Source organism: Felis catus, chromosome C1 (assembly GCF_018350175.1).
Source record: "Felis catus isolate Fca126 chromosome C1, F.catus_Fca126_mat1.0, whole genome shotgun sequence".
In the NCBI taxonomy this organism is placed as follows: Eukaryota; Metazoa; Chordata; class Mammalia; order Carnivora; family Felidae; genus Felis; species Felis catus.
In genome coordinates this window covers 202,641,438-202,660,063 of record NC_058375.1, presented here as the reverse complement: position 1 = coordinate 202,660,063, position 18,626 = coordinate 202,641,438, and the positions used below count along the sequence as shown (strand labels likewise).

The 18,626-nt window shown below is 46.9% G+C and overlaps 1 protein-coding gene and 1 long non-coding RNA gene across 4 annotated transcripts in view; one reads left to right on the top strand and one right to left on the bottom strand.

Annotated features, from left to right (window-relative positions):
- Positions 1-8,850: 8,850 nt before the first annotated feature.
- The window catches only part of TTLL4 (tubulin tyrosine ligase like 4), a 38,248-nt gene continuing 28,472 nt past the window's right edge, over positions 8,851-18,626 (bottom strand). Inside the window, exons 8-19 of one of the 3 annotated variants that reach the window (XM_045034481.1) lie at positions 17,739-17,930; positions 17,563-17,645; positions 17,211-17,339; positions 15,418-15,540; positions 15,020-15,118; positions 14,565-14,699; positions 14,003-14,170; positions 12,490-12,592; positions 11,615-11,825; positions 11,404-11,474; positions 10,915-11,000; positions 8,851-10,438 (exon numbers count right to left, since the gene is read on the bottom strand). In XM_045034481.1, coding sequence (XP_044890416.1) covers positions 10,180-10,438; positions 10,915-11,000; positions 11,404-11,474; positions 11,615-11,825; positions 12,490-12,592; positions 14,003-14,170; positions 14,565-14,699; positions 15,020-15,118; positions 15,418-15,540; positions 17,211-17,339; positions 17,563-17,645; positions 17,739-17,930 — 1,659 coding nt within the window. In that variant the 3' untranslated portion in view covers positions 8,851-10,179. Of the gene's footprint in view, positions 10,439-10,914; positions 11,001-11,403; positions 11,475-11,614; positions 11,826-12,489; positions 12,593-13,127; positions 13,177-14,002; positions 14,171-14,564; positions 14,700-15,019; positions 15,119-15,417; positions 15,541-17,210; positions 17,340-17,562; positions 17,646-17,738; positions 17,931-18,626 lie in introns of those variants that run through there. The other 2 variants (XM_045034482.1, XM_045034483.1) reach the window with 2 other exon arrangements.
- On the top strand, positions 11,825-18,172 carry LOC123379278. Its single transcript, XR_006583545.1, has 2 exons — positions 11,825-12,039; positions 17,159-18,172. It is a non-coding gene; the product is annotated as an uncharacterized LOC123379278 (long non-coding RNA).

The window sequence follows — 18,626 nt, the reverse complement described above, 5'->3', positions numbered from 1 at the left end:
TAGATATTAGAATAATGGTGCTGGAAACTCCTTTTGACAACTGGCAGAAGTTTTTATATGGCCATATACTGTCTATTTCATCATTTTCAGTAGATGAAAATGTATAAGAAACACTATATGGGGCAAAAACACACTAAACATCATTTATAAATCATTTAATTATTACTTTTTGAACAGTTAGGGCACCTTTGATCGTATGATTAATTCACTGTCACATTTGTCAATCTTCTAACATTTTTTGACTCTTTTTTGGCTTCACAGGCCATCCTTCCTTCAGCCTAGATCTTCCCATTGATTTCTGAGGTTGGTAACTGCTACAAAGTACTAGGAAACTGGGTGGTACATGCATTCATTAATTCATTCAACAACCTTGGCCAAGTCATCTAAACTCTTTGAACCTCATTCTTCTTATCTAAAAAAGAGATAATAATATCAATATTGAGGGGCGCCTGGGTGGCGCAGTCGGTTAAGCGTCCGACTTCAGCCAGGTCACGATCTCGCGGTCCGTGAGTTCGAGCCCCGCATCCGGCTCTGGGCTGATGGCTCAGAGCCTGGAGCCTGTTTCCGATTCTGTGTCTCCCTCTCTCTCTGCCCCTCCCCCGTTCATGCTCTGTCTCTCTCTGTCCCAAAAATTAAAAAAAAAAAAAAAAATCAATATTGAAAGAAGTTTTTAGTGTGTGTGTGTGTGTGTGTGTGTGTGTGTGTGTGTGCACACGTGTGTTTACACCAAGAACAATGCCTGAATCATAAGGGACACTCACTAATTTGTTTGGCTTAAGCATCCATTATAAGGAGAGAAGTACACAAATTAACAAAATGTCTAGAATACCTCCTCCAGGAACTATGATTTATTTCCCTTCTGAAATACATGATGAGATTTTCAATGTCAAAGACTTCATCTTTTAATATCACAACCCATAAGAAGGGCGATTTGTCTAGGCTAGAGAGGGAATGCAGAAAAAAATTCTTTCATCTCTAGGGATTTGAGACTTTTCCTGTCTGACAGAGGCAACAGAATCAGTGATATTTGTATCAGCTATAGTCTCAGATATGATTGCTGAGATGGCTGTACTTACCAAGCCCATGGATCCTGGTTCTGAATTAGTTTCCCAACAAGAGAGATGTCTAAAATTTGTATTCCTCTGCCAAAGAACATTCAGATTTGGGATGTCTGGTTTCAACTGGACTATCTTTCAAATTTTAAATATATCATGCACTCAAGGACTATCATAATTATTCTAGAGAGCTGCATACCGAGACTGATCCTGTCATTGTCACAGCATTATCAGTAGCTGATCCGAGCCAGGAACTCCACTCCCAGGTATATACTTCTGATGCATTGAATTGTGTGCCTCCAGATTAACATATTGAAGTCCTGACCCTCAGTGCCTCATACTGTGATCTTATTTGGGGATAGGGTCATTGAAGGATGTAACTCGTTGAGGTTATACTAGAATAGGGTGAGCCCCTATTTCAATCTGGTGTCCTTATGGAAAGGAGAAATTTAGACACAGATATGCACACAGGGATAATGCCATGTGGACATGAGGGCAGAGATTGGGGTTATATGTCTACAAGACAAGGAATGCCAAAGATTGTCAGCAAACCACCAGAAGCTAGGAGAGAGGCATGGAACACATTTTCCCTCATCCTCAGAAAGAACAAACTCTACAGACAGCTTGATCTCAGGCTTCAAGCCTCCAGAACCATGAGACAATGTATTTCTATTGTTGTAGCCACCCAAGTTGTGGTGCTTTGTCACAGCAGCCCTAGCAAACTAATACGACATCCAAAAGAATTGAAAACAGGCAAACAAATACATATACACACATGTTCACAATCGCACTATTCACAATAGCCCAGAAATAGAAACCATCCAATGCCCATCAACGGATGAATGGATAAATAAATTGTGGTATATATTGCTGGAGGACTGATTAAAAAGACAGGACCACTCACTGACCTGTGAGCTGGACCCAGGCCCTTGGAAGCTCTTCCCTCCCTCCCCAGTCCCTTGCCTTTCTGCTCCCAGAGACTGCTCCAAGGACAGAACCTTGAGATGGTGATGTGATGCTGAAAACACCTGCCTGGTCTATGTGGCTGAGCCCAGTTAGGGCCTCTTTATAAGCTTTTAAGATTTGGCGGGGCAGGTGTGGGGATCCATTCATCTTGCAGCCAACCAAGATAAGCCTTGTATTTAAGTTCCCTTTGCTATTATTAAAATTGCCACCTACCAACACAGAGTGGCCTGCCTCTTTCCTCAGTCTGTCCCTGCCCACTGCCTATGGGGAGTGGTTTCAGACCACACCAGGAACTCCCGAGAGGGTTGTGACCCTACATATACATGCACTGGAATATTATTAAGCCATAAAAAGGAATGACGTACTGATACATGCTACAAAGTGGATGAACCTTGAATATATACAAAGTGAAAGAAGACAGACACAAAAGGTCACAAATTGTATGATTCCATTTATACTAAATGTCCACAATAGATAAACTATAGAACTAGCAAGCAGAAAGTGGGGGTTGGAGGTAGGGGTGCTGGGGTTTCCTCTTAGTTTGAGGAAAATGTTTTGGAACTAGATAGTGGTGGTCGTTACACAACATTGTGAATATATTAAATGCTACTGAATTGTTCATTTTAAAATGCTTAATTTTATGTTATTTCAGTGTCACCTCAATTTCTTAAAAGTGCTATCTTAAAATTAACGCACAGGGTAGGGGCACCTGGGTGGCTCAGTCAGTTAAGCAACTGACTTGGGCTCAGGTCGTGATCTCGCGGTTTGTGGGTTCGAGCCCCTACATCAGGCTCTGCACTGACAGTGTGGCGCCTGCTTGGGATTTTCTCTCTCTCTCTCTCTGCTGCTCCCAGACTCGTGCTTTCTCTTTCTCTGAAAATAAGTAAACTAAAAAAAATTAACGCACAGGTCTTAAATGCACAACTTGACATTACCTATGTAAACAACACCCCCCTCAAGAATAGAGCATTACTATCACTCCAGAAAGTTCCCTAGTGCCCCTTAGTACACTATTGACTCCCAGAAGGAAACGTTGTTCAGATTTTTTTTTCCAAAAAAAATTTTTTTTTAAGTAGGCTCCATGCTGGGCATGAAGCCCAATGTGGGGGTCAAACTCACAATCCTGAGATCAAGACTTGAGCTGAGATCAGAAGTCAGATGCTTAACTGACTGAGCCACCCAGGCAACCCAACATTGTTCAGATTTTAATCCCCAGAGGTTATTTTCCTCTGTTGTTGAACTCCACCAGAGTTATACATCATGTACTCTTTTGCATCGCCTTCTTTTACTCAACATAATTTTTTTGAGATTCATCCATGTTGTTGAATAGATTAGTTTTGTTTCTTTTTATTGCTGAGTAGTAGTATTTCAGACCATTTTATCTGATCTTCTATTGAGTTGGGTTGTTTCCAACTCTGTAATTATGAATGAGGCTGCAATAAACATTTTTGGTGGGCAGGGTGCCTGGGTGGCTCAGTCAGTTAAGCATCCGACTTTGGCTCAGGTCTTGAGCTCACGGTTCATGAGTTCCAGTCCCACGTCAGGCTCTGGCAGCTCTGAGCCTGGAGACTACTTCAGATTCTGTGTCTCCCTCTCTGCCTCTCCCCTGCTCATGCTCTGTCTCTCTCTCAAAAATAAATATTTTAAAAAGTTAAAAACAAAAACCACTTTTGTTGGGCATCTTATTTTATTGGGAGGAGGACTATCTAGGGGTGGGATTGCGGACTCATAAATAGATAAATGTTAAGTCACAAGTAACTCCTGGTGCTCCAACATGGTCGCACCATTTTACACTCCGTATGTGAAAGCCCCAGTTGTAGCACCTCTCCAACATTTGTTCTTGATTGCCTTTTAATTTTTTTAACATTTTTGAAAGACAGAGAGAGAACACTAGTGGAGGAGGGGCAGAGAGAGGGAGACACAGAACAGGAAGCAGGCTCCAGACTCTGAGTTGTCAGCACAGAGCCTGAGGCGGGGCTTGAACCCATGAACCATGAGATCATGACCTAAGCCAAAGTCCCTAACCCTAACCCTTAACTGACTAAGCCACCCAGGTGCCCCTTGATTGCCTTTTAAATTTTAATTATTCTAGTTTTATCTCATTGTCCCTTTAATTTGCATATGCATCAGGAAATGGTATCTTTGCCTTGTTCTTTTTAAAAAGTTAGCTTTATTTACTTACATACTACACAGCTCACCCATCTGAAGTGTAGAATTTGACTACTTTCAACAAATGTACAGTCATGTAACCACTACCACAATCAAGATACAGAATATTTCCAACGTGCCCCTGAACAGTCAATCCCCTCCCTCATCTACAGCCTCTGGCAACCACTGATATGTTGTTACTGCAATTTGCCTTTTCTAGAATGTTTTCTAGAATGTTATGTAAGTGGAATCACAAAGTACGTAGTCCTTTGTTTTTGGCTTGAGTACAAGGCTCTCGTGATTCATCCACATTGGTGCATGTATCAGTTTATCCCTAAGTCGTATTGAGTAGATACGTCACAGTTTGTTCTTTCAGTAGTTGTTGGATATTTGGGTTGTTTCCAAGTGTTTGCTATTATGAATAAAGCTGCTATGAACATTTGCATGCAGGAGTGAATTGCTGGGTGATATGTTAGGGGTACATTTCATTTTACAAGAAACTACCAAGCTGGTTTCCAATGGACCATTCTGCACTCCCACCAGCAATGCATGTTCCACTTGCTGCACATCCTCACTGACACGTGGGATTTGCAAGCTTTTTCCTTTGAGCCATCCTGCTTTGAAAGTGGGCATCCTTATAGTTTGTCTCTTCTTTTGGTTTTCTTTTGTTTTGCCCCCTCCCCCCCCCCCCGCCCCAACCCCTTAGACCCCAGTGAGGGAACTGCTCTGCTACGTAGCAACCCAGACCCAGAAGCAAGTGCTCTCTACAAACAGCTTAACACCAGGTTCTCCACAAATGTGTCTCGCGTGCTAGGACTCGGCTCCCTTTCCAGACGCATCCGTGTCTCAGGAGGAGCGGCTCTCACTCAGGATGCCGCCCAGTGTGCCCCTGTAGCGGGCACCTGGGAGAATGGGTGAATGGAGGCCCAGCCACACACTGCCCTATCATTTGGCCTTGACAAAATTCTGACTTAGAGATTCAGTCATAATCTACATATGGTAGCTTCGCCCTCATTCAAGCATATACACAAACCTGAATCTGCATCATTCTAGTTTTAAATGTACTTCCCTGACAACTAATGTTAGGGGGTCCAATCTTTCCAAGCTAATTATCTTGATTAAATAATCAGGTTTGGTATCCCACGGATAGAATCAAAGTATATTTTAATCAGTTTTGTAATAGACACACACTATTGTAATAGTATTGTAAAATATTGAAATAGTAACATGCTAGATTACTATTACTTTATGGAAGGAATTTTTTTGGTGGTGTTATTTTAGAATCCATTTTATTATTTTTTAATGTTTATATTTGAGAGAGAGTGCAAGCAGGAAAGGGACAGAGATCCAGGCTCTCCACTGAGAGCAGCAAGCCTGATGTGGGGCCCGAACTCATGAATAGCGAGATCATGACCTGAGCCAAAGTCAGACACTCAACTGAGCTACCCAGGTGCCCCTAGAATCCATTTGAAATCTGCACTATATATGTTATCACTTTGTCAAGTGTTTTACATACACTTTCCCCTCATTTAAACCTCGTAACTACTATATGAGGTATGCTTTGGTCTCACTTCACTGATTGAAACTTGTATCTTTTCAAAATTAGTCCCTAGCATTGTGTCCTAGTCCATTATAATAAAGGCACAAATGGGTTTAGAAAATAACTATTGATCCTTCTTGTATTCTTTCATTTACGTGAGAAATCTGTCAAGAGCAATGTAAGATCGCTTGCAGCTTTCATTGCTCCAAAACTGATGAAAGGTCATGTCAAAAGAGCATCTATCGGGGTGCTTGGGTGGCTCAGACGGTTGAGCGTCTGGCTTCGGTTCAGGTCATGATCTCACAGTTTGTGGGTTCAAGCCCCCCATCGGACTCTGTGCTGACAGCTTAGAGCCTGGAGCCTGCTCTGAATTCTGTGTCTCCCCCTCTCTCTGCTCCTCCCCCACTCATGCTCTCTCTCTCTCTCCTTCAAAAGTAAATAAGAACATTAAAAAAAATTTTTCAAAAGAGCATCTGTTGATCCCTGGACATTAATGAAGGTGCAAACTCTGTGGTGGAGAGAGTTGTCTAAAAGGCCAAGGCTTGAGAGGCTGGATCAGAATCACAAGTGGCATGAAATGGAGGTCCCTCAGCTATACATCTCTGAAACTGCCAATGTTTCTAAGTCTCAAAGCAGTTGGGGGATTCACCCAGTAAGTACACAGCTAAATCTTAAAACTCTTAAAGGACAATTCTAAAGGAAACAAGGAGGGGAGGTCCCCCAGTTGTCTGTGGTGACCACCTTCGTTGTACAACTAATTCAGCTGAGAGGGGCATGGCAATACCCCTGCCTCCACTGGCCCAGTGCTGGATGGCCCCAGAGGGCAACTGAGTGTGTTGTTAGGCTATCATGCCAGGGACAATCACCATCAACAAGTAAATAGCATAAAAGCAGAAGAATGCACCTGTAACAACAGTCTCTTGGCACAGCTGTTGGGTTGGTGCACCTGCTCTTTGGCTCCAGTTCAAGGTCTCCTACTCTCTGTACCCTGCTCCTCCCCCTTTCCACCCACCAGGTCCCCACTGCTCCCTTGCTCTTTCTAAAAATAGGCTTCATGCCCAGGGCAAAGCCCAACATGGGGCTTTGAACTCATGATGCTGAGATCAAGACCTGAGCTGAGATCAAGAGATGGACGCTTAACCAACTGAGCCACCCAGGCACCCTTTGCTGTCCCTTTTTAATTAGTTTCTCTTGGGATAGGACTGAATACTTCACATATTTGTAATGCTTAATGTAGGTATTATTTTCATATTATTTATTTTCTAATGTTTATTTTTGAGAGACAGTACGTGAGTGGGGAGGGGCAGAGAGAGGGAGACACAGAATCTGAAGTGGGCTGAAGTGAAGCATCTGGCTTCGGCTCAGGTCATGATCTCACGGTTTGTGGGTTCGAGCCCCGCATTGGGCTCTGTGCTGACAGATCAGAGCCTGGAGCCTGCTTAGGATTCTGTCTCCCTCTCTGCCCCTCCCCCACTTGTGCTCCCTCTCTCCAAAATAAATGTAAAAAAAATAAACATTAAAAAAATTATTTAAAAAACCCTGACTTTAAAAAGTTAGATGACATGCCCAAGGTCACACAGCAGAACTGAAATTAGAACCCAACGTCAGGGGTGCCTGGATAGCTCAGTCAGTTAAGTGTCCAACTCAATTTCAGCTCAGGTCATGATCTCACAGTTCATGAGTTTGAGCCCTGCAATGGGCTCCGTGCTGACAGTGCATAGCCTGCTTGGTATTCTCTCTCTGCCCCTCCCCTGATCGTGCTCCCTCCCAAAAATAAACTTAAGAAAAAAAAAAAAAAAAGAACCCAAGGTCAGATTACAAGGTGCATGCTCTCTTCCTATCACAACACCACTATTCTTCATTGGTATTCATTCTAAATCAGTTTCTGATCAATCCTGAGTGAATGTGAAGTAAACAGGAATAGTGACTACCTTCTATGCCCCCACCCCAAATCCCTACTCCACTGATCCAGAAATATCTTGTACTTCATTTCTTGACTCCGGAACATTCCATTCCGTCTCCAAACAGGGACTGTTATCAATTTAAAAAAAACAGCGGACACGTTCTGACATTTATCCTACACCTCCAGATTTAAGCTTTCAACAAATCTTACTTCTCCCAAAGTCCTTATTGAGCTGAATGCCTTAACACAGGTGTTCATTGCTAAACATGTATGCTGAATGCTTAAGCAAGATTTTTTTCTCTCAAGGGTGAAGGGGGATTATAATCCCCATTCCTTTGTCCCATGTGGCAAAACACCACACCTTCAGAGATTGTAATAGGATGGAAACTAAAAATAATGTATGTATAAGGGTGCCTGTGTGGCTCAGTCGGTTAAGCATCCGACTTTGGTTCGGTCATGATCTTACTGTTCATGAGTTGGAGCTCTGCATTGGGCTCCGTGCTGACAGCTCAGAGCCGGGAACCGGCTTCAGATTCTGTGTCTCTCTCTCTCGGCCTCTCCCCCACTCATGCTTCCTCTCTCTCCCTCAAAAGTAAAAACATTAAAAAAAAATAATGTATGCATAAACACATTTTAAACTATTACGGACACTTATTTTCATTACCTATTTAACTTAGTAAGCTCCCCTCCCACTCCTTATCCCATGATGCTGCAATGCTGGTCCCCTCTCCAGTTACAGGGATGTCAGTGCACTGGTTATGCCTTCTGGGGATTCTCAGCTGGCAGGCCACAGAACTGAAGCTAGTTTCCAAAGAATAAACCAGCTCAGCCAGGCCTCCACAGCCAAGCCCTTGCACCAGACCAGCCACCACAAAAGTACTTACGCAGGTGGCCAGTTTTCTTAGAAAGGCTGCTAACTGCCCTCATCACAAGGTTTTGACAATGCAGTGGAGTACCACACTAACGTGGCACAGGACAGAGCTGGCTTCAATTCTATCAGAACAGATTTAAGGACCGCCAGGGCCTCTCCTGCTGGGCCTGACTTTGAAGTCCTTGCTACTGAGCAGCAGGTAATATCTCAGGACTTTGTCACAAAGCTTTCTTCACAATTGTCAACATGGCCTTCAGACTGACCAGCGCAGCCATCTATTGCATGGCCTTGAACCCAGTCAGGCCTCTCAGTGACTTTTCCATGGCTCCATCCCAACTCACCATTTAGAACTCCAGAAGCCACGAAGCAGGGTAATCATCTTTATGAAATTCAGAGAGAATAAAGGCAAAGAGCCTGGGGCCAGGTGGATTCATGTTGGGCACAGCTGCTAGACAACTGAAGTGAAGAGACCACAGGGCCCAGGAAGGAGTGAGCAGCTACCAGCAAGTGCTGGGTTGAGTTGAGGAGAAACCATAGTTCAAGTGAAAACCACCTTTCTGATCCACTATCCCACCGCGTGCTTCCCCTGGGCATCACTGGGCCCCAGCACAGAGAGGAGAACTTCTGGTTCAGGTGTTCGTGTTCTTTGTACTCACAGTTCGCTCAGTCAATGTTTATTGAACACTCGCTGTTTACGGAGTCTTGGGGAGGGAGGTAGATTCAGTGAAGAGTACAAGAGTTTCATCAGCGGTCTGACTAGAAGGCCATTCTACAATGGTGACTGCTCCTGCAACCCACCGGCCATGCCCCCAGACTCTGCTCGCCTGGTGGCCTGTGAGCTAGACCCCGCTAATCAGTGAAGGAGGTAAGAACCCACAACTTCCTGTGTGTTGTGGGGAAATCGCAGCTCCTTCCACCCTGCCCCTGGGTTGTGTCTTTTGATGTGTAGACACAGACAACAGCAACTGGGATCACCTGGGCTCCTTCACTGGGGCCACAGGAAATTCACAAAGCTCAAGACCTCTCACCTCACAGATAGCGAAGAGCTAACATTCATGAGAAAGAAGTCTAGAAGGTTGAACAGGTAGTGACGTGAGGTCAGAACAGACTCAGGGCTATTGGCTGGTGGGTATATGAAAGGAAATATGAAGCCCCTAAAGACTAGGATGACAGGAAATGGGTTCATCACATATGGCCTCTCCCTGCCTGTCTACTGAGGAGGTCAGAAGGTTTCTCAAAGTGGCTCCTCGGGGCACAGTGTGGGGAAGAGGGTGGTGGGGAGACCTGAGGAGATAAGGACCTTCGGAGGGACCTCCTCAATTACAGGCAAAGGACTTCAGGCCCAAATATGTTCGATGTTTTTTCCTCCAGAGCTGTAACTCATTCACAGCACCAAGGCCTCACACAAACCACACGTGGCTCTCTGAAGTTAGAAACCAAACCCTGCTTTATAAGGCTGAGTGGCCATCAGTGGCTTCTCTGCTGGGATATGAGGTACCAGCCAGTGAACCTTCCTCACCTTCTCCCCATTCCCACCACCCCTCCAGCCCTTCAGATACCCATCTCTGCAATTCAACCACTTCAAAAAAATACATTGAGGAAGGGGCCGGGGCTCAGGCTGGCTGGCCAGCCAGCCAATTCCCATGAGGTAGCTAACACCGGTGCTCCTAGGCAGGGGCTAATGGAGAGAGGCCAGTCATGGGCTCACAGCAGCCAGGAGTGAGTCACCGGTTGACTGGGAGGTGGGGGAAGCAGAGAGTCTCAAAGTCTGCCCAGAGTACTTGATCAGAGGCAACATCTGGGTGGAGAGGCTGGGCTCTTTGCTGGTATCCTCACTGTCCCTGGAAGAACTGGGTTTTCTGGGAAGAGAAGAATGGCCAGCTTGGGTCTTCTTGGGCTTGGGCATGGTCCCATCTTCAGAGAGTGGTATGCTTCCCTCAGAGAAGCTGTGTTTTCTGAAGAAGCGGGTGGGAAAAGAAAGAGATGGCTATGTGGCTGAGACTTCAGCCTACGATTTGTCTTTAGAGTCTGGACCAGACATTCACAACACTATGGCGCTACAGACCATGATTACATGAAGATATAAATAACCGTAAAATATACCTTCTTTATCTGAAGGCTAGAGAGCTTGGTGCAAACACGAATGTGTGAGAGAAGGAAGGCTCAAGGAGCCCACAGCTAGTGAGCACGGCTAAGAGGGGCTGTGTCTGCAGGTAACCCCATGCTCCAGCTCAGCTTTGCTGGGCAGAAGGGGAGTCACCAGGCAGAGGACACTGGCTGCCCATTGTGATATGCATATCCCATATGTGGCTGCATATCCCACCAACCCGCAGTTGGAGAATGCTGATCTTCTCATAATCTGGGAAGGGAGGAAGAAGAAAACTCCTTGAACTCACATCCAACACCATTCCCTTGCTCAGACAGCACTCACCCCAGCTTGCCAGTCTCTGATTTGTTGAAAGCACTGAGCGCCACATCACCCTTTGGGACAGTCAGAAGTGATGTTGGGAGAGACCACTAAAAGCAAAGGAAGCAGTGAGGTCAAAAGGGCTAGGCAGAAGTCAGGAGGGAGTGTTTGGGGTCTTGGGACTCTTTCCCAGCTCTATGGAGCACTGAGTGACCATGGGGCTCTCCTCTTCCCTACCCTTCAAGCATGGGCCCATCTGGGACAAAAATCTCTGTTCTTTCCAGATTCAGGCAAGAAGTTGACGCTACAAAGCACTCTTGGCCCTTGAAAGAAAGGCATCCAGGGAGTCCCAGAGGCCATTACTCCCTTGGAAGGGAAGAGTCATGAGACACAGAGACAAGGCCTAGGGGAGAAGTGATAAGGTCTGGATCTCCATCCAACTCTCGCTGCACTCTTCAGGTGGAGTGAGGGACTGACTGAATTTGTCCCCTCCCCCGCAACGGTGTCACTCACCATTGGAGCAGAATCAGAGACAACTCCTGTGTGGAACCCTTTGTAGCACCAACTCCGAAGCAGATCTACTCCTAGGACAAGATTAGCAGGGGTGGGACTTAAGAGGGTGGAATCAACTGGTCAATTCTTGCCAGGGAGGCCCATTTCTTGGTCTACTGAGATTTAATCACTCACTAAACATGGCCTCCTGTGGGTAGGGAGGACACATCACCTTTGAGCTTGTTGCCATGGTACTTCTGTTCCCACTGGGTGGTGAGAATGTTGAAATATCGTGGCTGCTCAAAAAAGCGGAGATAGCGAGAGGAGATTCGAGAAGGAAAAATTCGTTCAAATTGACCGCGGCGAGAAAACTCATCTTCCATCTCAACCAGAATCCGAACATCATCTGGTGTCAGGACATCCAGCACAGACGCATAAAAGTCCTAAGGCCCAAAGAACAGAGAGGAAGAGGGCGTGACAGAGAGTGTGAGCTGGAGGCAGAGAATCCAGAAGCTGGGGACAGTGAGCACAGTTCTGAGGTCCTAGGCTCCAGGACTCCCAAGGCAGCACCAAGGCCGACTAGTGGGTCATCTCTGGAACTCGTCTATTCCCAAGCCTACTGAGCTTTGCTGTCTGGGGAAGACGCCATTGGTCCAGGTAGGGGAGCCTCTGGGACACAGAGATTTTAAGAGGTTTGCTGGCTGGAGTCAGGAGCAGAATCCAACAACTCTGATTTGGTAGCAGCCTTTTGTCTGCTACTGTCATATTTGGCTCCCTCATCTGCTCTGAGAAGATGTCAACCCTCCTAGGGGCTCAACGCACCTCAAGGAAAGAAACCCAAAGGATCTATGGCTCTGACAACAAGGGATGGCTAGTATAGCATTTTGCTAAGAGCAGTGGTTCCTGACCATGCGATAGAGGCCATCAACTCTCTCCTGGAACGACACATACGCCAGCAGATCTCTGCACACCAAAGGATCATGGACCAGGGTTAGGAAACCCTGTCCTAGGGAAAGGGAAAACCGGTCGCCTTAGGGTCCCAAATATTTGACTGAGGAAACTTTCTGTTGGCACTCGGTGTGTGTGTGTGTGTGTGTGATCTCCTACCTGATCAGGAATTTTCTGGGTCAGATAATAGGCTTTCTTCATCTTCTGTGCAGTGAAATGTTCTGGGGTCATTCGACATTTGTCCCTGGGGGAGCTGGGCAGGCTAAGGCAATGGATGGAAAAGAAGCAAACGGTAAGGTCAGCAGCTTCACATCCTGAAGACATGAGGAGAGAGGGTCCATCCCAGGACCCTTAGCTTAACTGGAGAAGGAAGATACTCTTGGTCAGGGTCAGGGGACTCACTAGGGCACCAAGGTTAAGTGGTTTGTTGGATGGAGTCACACCCTTCTCAAGAGAAGACAAAGAAGTTTAGAGGAATATTTGTTACTTGAATAGATCACACCACAATGCCCTGTCTGGGCGTCCAAAGATCAATTACCATGGAAAACTGAAAGAGTATAAGGTACCTCATTAGGTTGCATTTCAGTAGTTAAAAAAAAAAAAAAAAGAGGACCCCCCCCCCAAATAATTGTTGGATACTTCAGTTTCATTTGGTGGACACTTCCTAAGTACCCAGCTCAGCCCTACTGGCTGTGTTATCCTGGGCAAATCACATGACCTCCCTGAACCACAGTTTCCTCATCCACATTACTATGATTACTGCTGAGAGACACAAAGATAGCCTCCAAAATACTCACAAGACGGCAGGTGTCAAATGACAACCACAGCACAGAGCCAAACAGGAGTCTGCAAGGCATGGTGGGGAAAGCAAGTTTTGTTCCTAGCAAATCAGGATTGGAATCCCAGCTCTACCACTTTGTAGCTGAATAACCATGGGTGGGCTACTTAACCCCAGTGATTTTCAGTTTCCTCATCTGTAAACTGAGGATACTTAATACCAACCTCATGGGGTTGCTGTGGAGATAAGTTACAGGATTCTCCTTACACACAGCAGGTACCAACTAAATACTAGCTCCCTTTCCTCAAGAGTGGTTCCAAGTGGTGTGGGGCTATGGTGGAGAAAACCCATGTAGGGCTGGCTTCATGAAGATTCTGTCTTCAGCTAGGCTCTCATGGATGGGTGAGGTCACAACAGGGAGGTCTGACTGAGGGGAACTTCAGGAGGAAGAATCCCAATGAGCGGAGGAGGGGATACTACAGGAGGACAGCGAGAAGCCATATACATTGCAGGGGGGAGACTCAATTCACTGATCCTTAAGGATCCTTCCAACTTTGAGGTCCTATGAGTGACTGATTTGTCAGAGCACAGGAGCCAGGGGGAGGAGTAGAGGGAGGGGCACCTGGGAAAAGGAGGCTGTGGCCTCCAATGTGCCTGTGAGGAGTTCAAAGCTGATTCCCCACACCCTGCTGGAGATTCCTGAGCTGGGAACAAGATAACCAGACATGCTTTTGAGGGGCACTGACGTGGGAAAGGTGTGTGGATAGACTGTGGGGACAGACTGAGTCGCAAAGGAGACCATCAGGAGGGGGCGCCCAGACATCATCCCTTCCCACAGTCACCATGGGGCTGTTCATGCTGCCAGGCAAGCCACAGCCAAGCAGGGAGGCTGACCTGGTGCTGGAGCTGCTAGAGCTGCTGGAGCTGGAAACCATATCCTCTGTGTTGGGCAGAACAAAGCCTGCCAGGTTCAGAAGGTCACGGATCATCTGGCCTTTGATGCTGATGTCCAATGGAGAGTTGGAGTGGAGGCTTTGGGAAAGGGTACAAAGAGCAGTAAAACTGTTTCTGGTTATGCACCCAAGTTAGGGCTAGCCCCATTTACTCACTGCCTCCCCAACTCATGTGCATCATCATGGGGGACTTCTTGCCCCACAGATAGTGAATAACCTCACTCAGGGGGGGTTCCTGGCCATGACCTTCATCCGCTAGGGCAAAAGCATGCAGTAGGGATCAAGTTGAAAACAGTAACTTTTAACAATCTCTCTCCATCCTCAAAGACTCTTGAGATAATGGCAAAGAATGAGTGAATGAGAAAAACAGACCATGAAGGGAAAACACAAATTCTAGTGAAGGAGAGGTCTTCCCAAAGTCAGCAAGGCATGGGGGGCAAAGGGGTAGAGGATCACGGAGCTACAGGAAGAGTTCTACTCAGGGCCCTGAGAATCCCACTTACCTTGGGGAAATGTTGACCTCTAGGACCCAGGGCTTGAGGTTCTCATCCAGCATGATGTCAAAACCAAAGAGCTCGTGGCAGCTATAGGGCCGCCGCACGTACATCTTCAGCAGGCTGGTCACATAGGGTTCTGACCTGGTCACAGGGAAGACCAAGTATTCAGCCCAACTCTTCCCAGAGGGCCCTACACAGGCCGCCCTGCCAGGGAGTTGCCCAGAGATGGGAGAACAGAAGTAACCCAGGAAAAGCAGCTCCCAAGAGACGCCTCTGATCCAGAACCAGCTTCTGGAGAGGAAGTTCAGTAGAAGAGCAGAACTCTATCCACTCCCTCCTACTGCCCGTCCTCAGAAACTGACACACAGCGTGGTTAATGTCTAGGACACAGCAGCGTGGAGGCCCATAAGAAAAGGGGATCCAGTGGCAGGCCTTGCACCCAGGGTGGCAGTGTGACTCACGAGATGATGGTTTTGACAACAACATCCTTTATCTTCTCCCAGATGGCATCGCTATTGATTCCCTTCTGGCTCAGGTAGTTCCATAAGGCCTTTAGTGCCCTGCAAGGGTGGGACGGGGGTAGTATTTGGGGTTATATTCGATGAATGCGTGATCAAGGAAAGAGAAAGAAAAAGGAGTAAGAGGTCCAAAGGTGTTTTCTCCACATCTCTTCTTTTGAGGTTTTCAATTAAGAAAGAAAGGAGCGTAGATGCAAACAGACCAATTCTGAAGTGCCCAGTGTTTAAATAACCTTTGGGCTTTACATCAATACTCCGCTCACCATCCCCTTGAACCTCCCCAAAGGCTAGAACCTTGTGCCCCTCTAGGCCTCCACTTCATGGGGGCCCAGCCTGGGTACCATTTGTGGCCCTGGCAGGCCGTTTCATCTGCATTGGCCTGGTACTCGGCATTCTTCTTATTGACGCTGTAGTTGGTCAGGTGCATGAACTTGTTGCCAAGGCTCTTCATGGAAGGGGAATACCTGGGAGTGAGGAAAAAGGCAGAGGTAAGATAGAGAGATGGCAGGCGGACAAGGGTCCAAACATTTCCCAAATCCTGAGGAGGTAAAGGACAAGTGGACAGATCTTTTCAGATGCACAAGAGTCTGAGAAGTATATCTGCCAGTAAGGTTTCTAAAATACCACAGCTCTTTTATCATGAGCAGCTCACAAAACTCAGGAAAACTTTTACTTATGTTGACTAGTTTCTTATAAAAGAAGATGACAAGGGATACAGATGAACAGCCAAGTGGAAGAGAAGTATAGGGCAAGGGATGTGGGACTCCTCTCCTTCATCCCCACCTTGGTCCTGCAGAAAGACCCAACCCACATTCAATGAGGTAGAGAACTTTCTCATTTCCTAGTCCCCAAGTGACAATACGATTTATAAGAAACTGACCTCTGTGTCCCTGCCCCTGGTTCCTGGCACAGAGCTACCAAAACCCGTAAGAATTCCTCAGTAATAAGAGCACTAGAAGCATCTTTTGTTCTCACATATGGTCTTTGACCCCAGTTCCTGACACATAGCTCCTGAAACCCTTGTAATTTCCTAGGTGACAAAAGGGTCTTTTGTTCTAATGAGGCGACTTTGGGTGGGTTCCTGGATAGGGTCTGATCACCAGACAGACCAAAGCTTGAAATCTTCGACCCCGCCCCCCATTCTCTTAAGAGGGAGAAAGGCTAAAAACAGAACTGATGATCTGAAAGGCTAAAAACAGAACTGATGTGTATGTGATGAAGCCTCCATAAAAATTCTAAAAGTAAGGGGTTCAGGTTCTGGGTGGGTAAGCACGTGGGGCGTGCTGGGAGATTGGTATCCAGAGAGGCAGGGAAGTTCTGTGCCTTGTCTCCTCTGACACCTTGCTTTGTCTGGATATTAATCTATAATCAAACTTTACCATCTCCTTTTATGGTAAGTTTCTCTGGTAAATTAATGGAACCTGAGAAGGGGGTCCCAGGAACCTCTGACTAATAGCAGACCGGTTGTCAGATGCATAGGTGGCACATGGACTTATGACTGGCGTCTGAAGCGGGAGGAAGAGGCAACCTTGTGAGAACGAGCCCCAACCTGGAGGACTGGATGCTCTGGGGGCTGGACAGTGGCAAGAGTTAAATTGCAGGTACCCAGCCAGTGTCTCAGAGAACTGCCTCATGCGGTTTAGAAAAAGCCTCAATGCATTTCATGACCAGAAGTGTCAGAAATGAAGCATTCCATGGGGAGCCTGGGTGGCTCCGTCGGTAAAGCATCTGACTTCAGCTCAGGTCATGATCTCACAGCTTGTGAGTTCAAGCCCCACGTTGGGCTCTGTGCTGACCGCTCGGAGCCTGGAGCCTGCTTCAGATTCTGTGTCCCCTCTCTCTGCCTGCCCCTCCCCTGCTCATGCTCTGTCTCTCTCTCTCCCTCTCTTGAAAATAAACATTAAAATTAAAAAAAAAAAGAAAAAAGAAAAAAAAGAAACGAAGCGTTCCATGTAAAAGGAGACACAAGGAAGGAAAAGAAGACTGGGTTTTCCAAATACCCTCCTCCTTCTCTCTTGTTAACCCAAACTACCAAAGTGTGTTCTTTCTGCTCAGCATCCTCCAGTTTTTCTTCTCTTTCAGGAAAACAAACCCCCCAGAGGAGTCAGGATGCGGCCTCACCACTACCACATACTTGCAACTGGCGAAGCGGACGAGTCCATCTGAAAAGAGGTAAATCCGCAGAGGATCGTAGGAGGTGACGTAAACATAGATTCGCAGATCAAACTTGCTGCCGCTAATGAGGTAGGGTTTGTGTAGATACCTACACGAGGAAAGGCCAGCTTCAGGGACATGACCAATGAGACAGGGCTCAGGACAAAATGGCAAAAGCAGCGAGCAGTCCCTGGGATAAAGACCTTAAAACATTTGGCGAAGGAGGTCTTTGGCTGGGAGGACACAGGACAGAAGAACACTATAAACAGTGAATCTCCAGGTTGAGGAGATGGGAGAATGGGGAGCCAGATGTGAGCTAGAGACAGGCTCACCTCTGTACCAGGAGAGGCCTTCGCTTGGGGAGCTGACTCCACTTGTGAATGACCTGGATGCCGATGCCTCGAGCTGACGCTGGCTAGAAATCAAGTGGAAAGGAGACGAGATGTGCTCCCGGCCCAATACACCACTGTTCCCCATTTTTTCCTACCACCCACTGTGATCCACTCACCGGCTTAACAATCCACTTTTGGCGGCTGCTGCTCTCCCAAGCTTTGCGCAGGAGCTTGGCATCCTGAGGCAGGATGAAGGACTGGGGGAAGAAGCTGAACTCCTTCTTGCCAAAGCGGCTCTGCATGCGAGACAGGTTCCGCCACAGTCGGTCCTTTCGCCCAATCTGGAATGAACCTGGGAAGTGGTTTAGCTACAGAAGGGACAAAGGGTGAGAGCAGGGGGATGGCCCTGGTGAGGCCACGAGGAAGAGAGCAAGACTCATGGTACCGTTCCAATTTCCTTAAATGACAGCATGAGCCCTTGATCCATCTTACCATCACCATCTAATGGTAAGTACTCAGTTACATAAGTACCAAAAGATGACGAAAGCACACACAAAACACACCAAAATGTAGTGCTCTCAAGGAGTTGATAGTTCACGAACAGCCGTACAATAGTGATTAAGTCAGATAAGTGCAAAGAAAAAGGTGTTTTAAGTCTTTTGCCATGACAGCCTGTAGGACAAAGACAGGAAAGCACATGGCCTTCATTAAGTCTGGGGGCAAGGGACTCCTTTGTTTCAACATTAGACCAGCACCCTCTTTATGCATATTCAGCTTGGGGGAGTGGAGGTGACGCGCAGCAGTTACAGGAGAAACATGATCAATGGAAACAGGTGCTGCACCTCCAGACACATTAGAGGGAAAAGTGTCTCGGGCAGTCTGCAACTGCCCGGAACACCGCCCCTGCACCGCTAGAGGTGCGCGGTCTGCGAGGGTCCCACCGCACCCTCCTCCAGCACTGCCTCTGCTCCTCTAGACACCTTCCTGGCTTCTCCACGGCCACCCCCCTCTTTCCTTGTTCCCAACACTGACCTCCTCCCGCCTGCTCCCCAGAAAGGACCCCT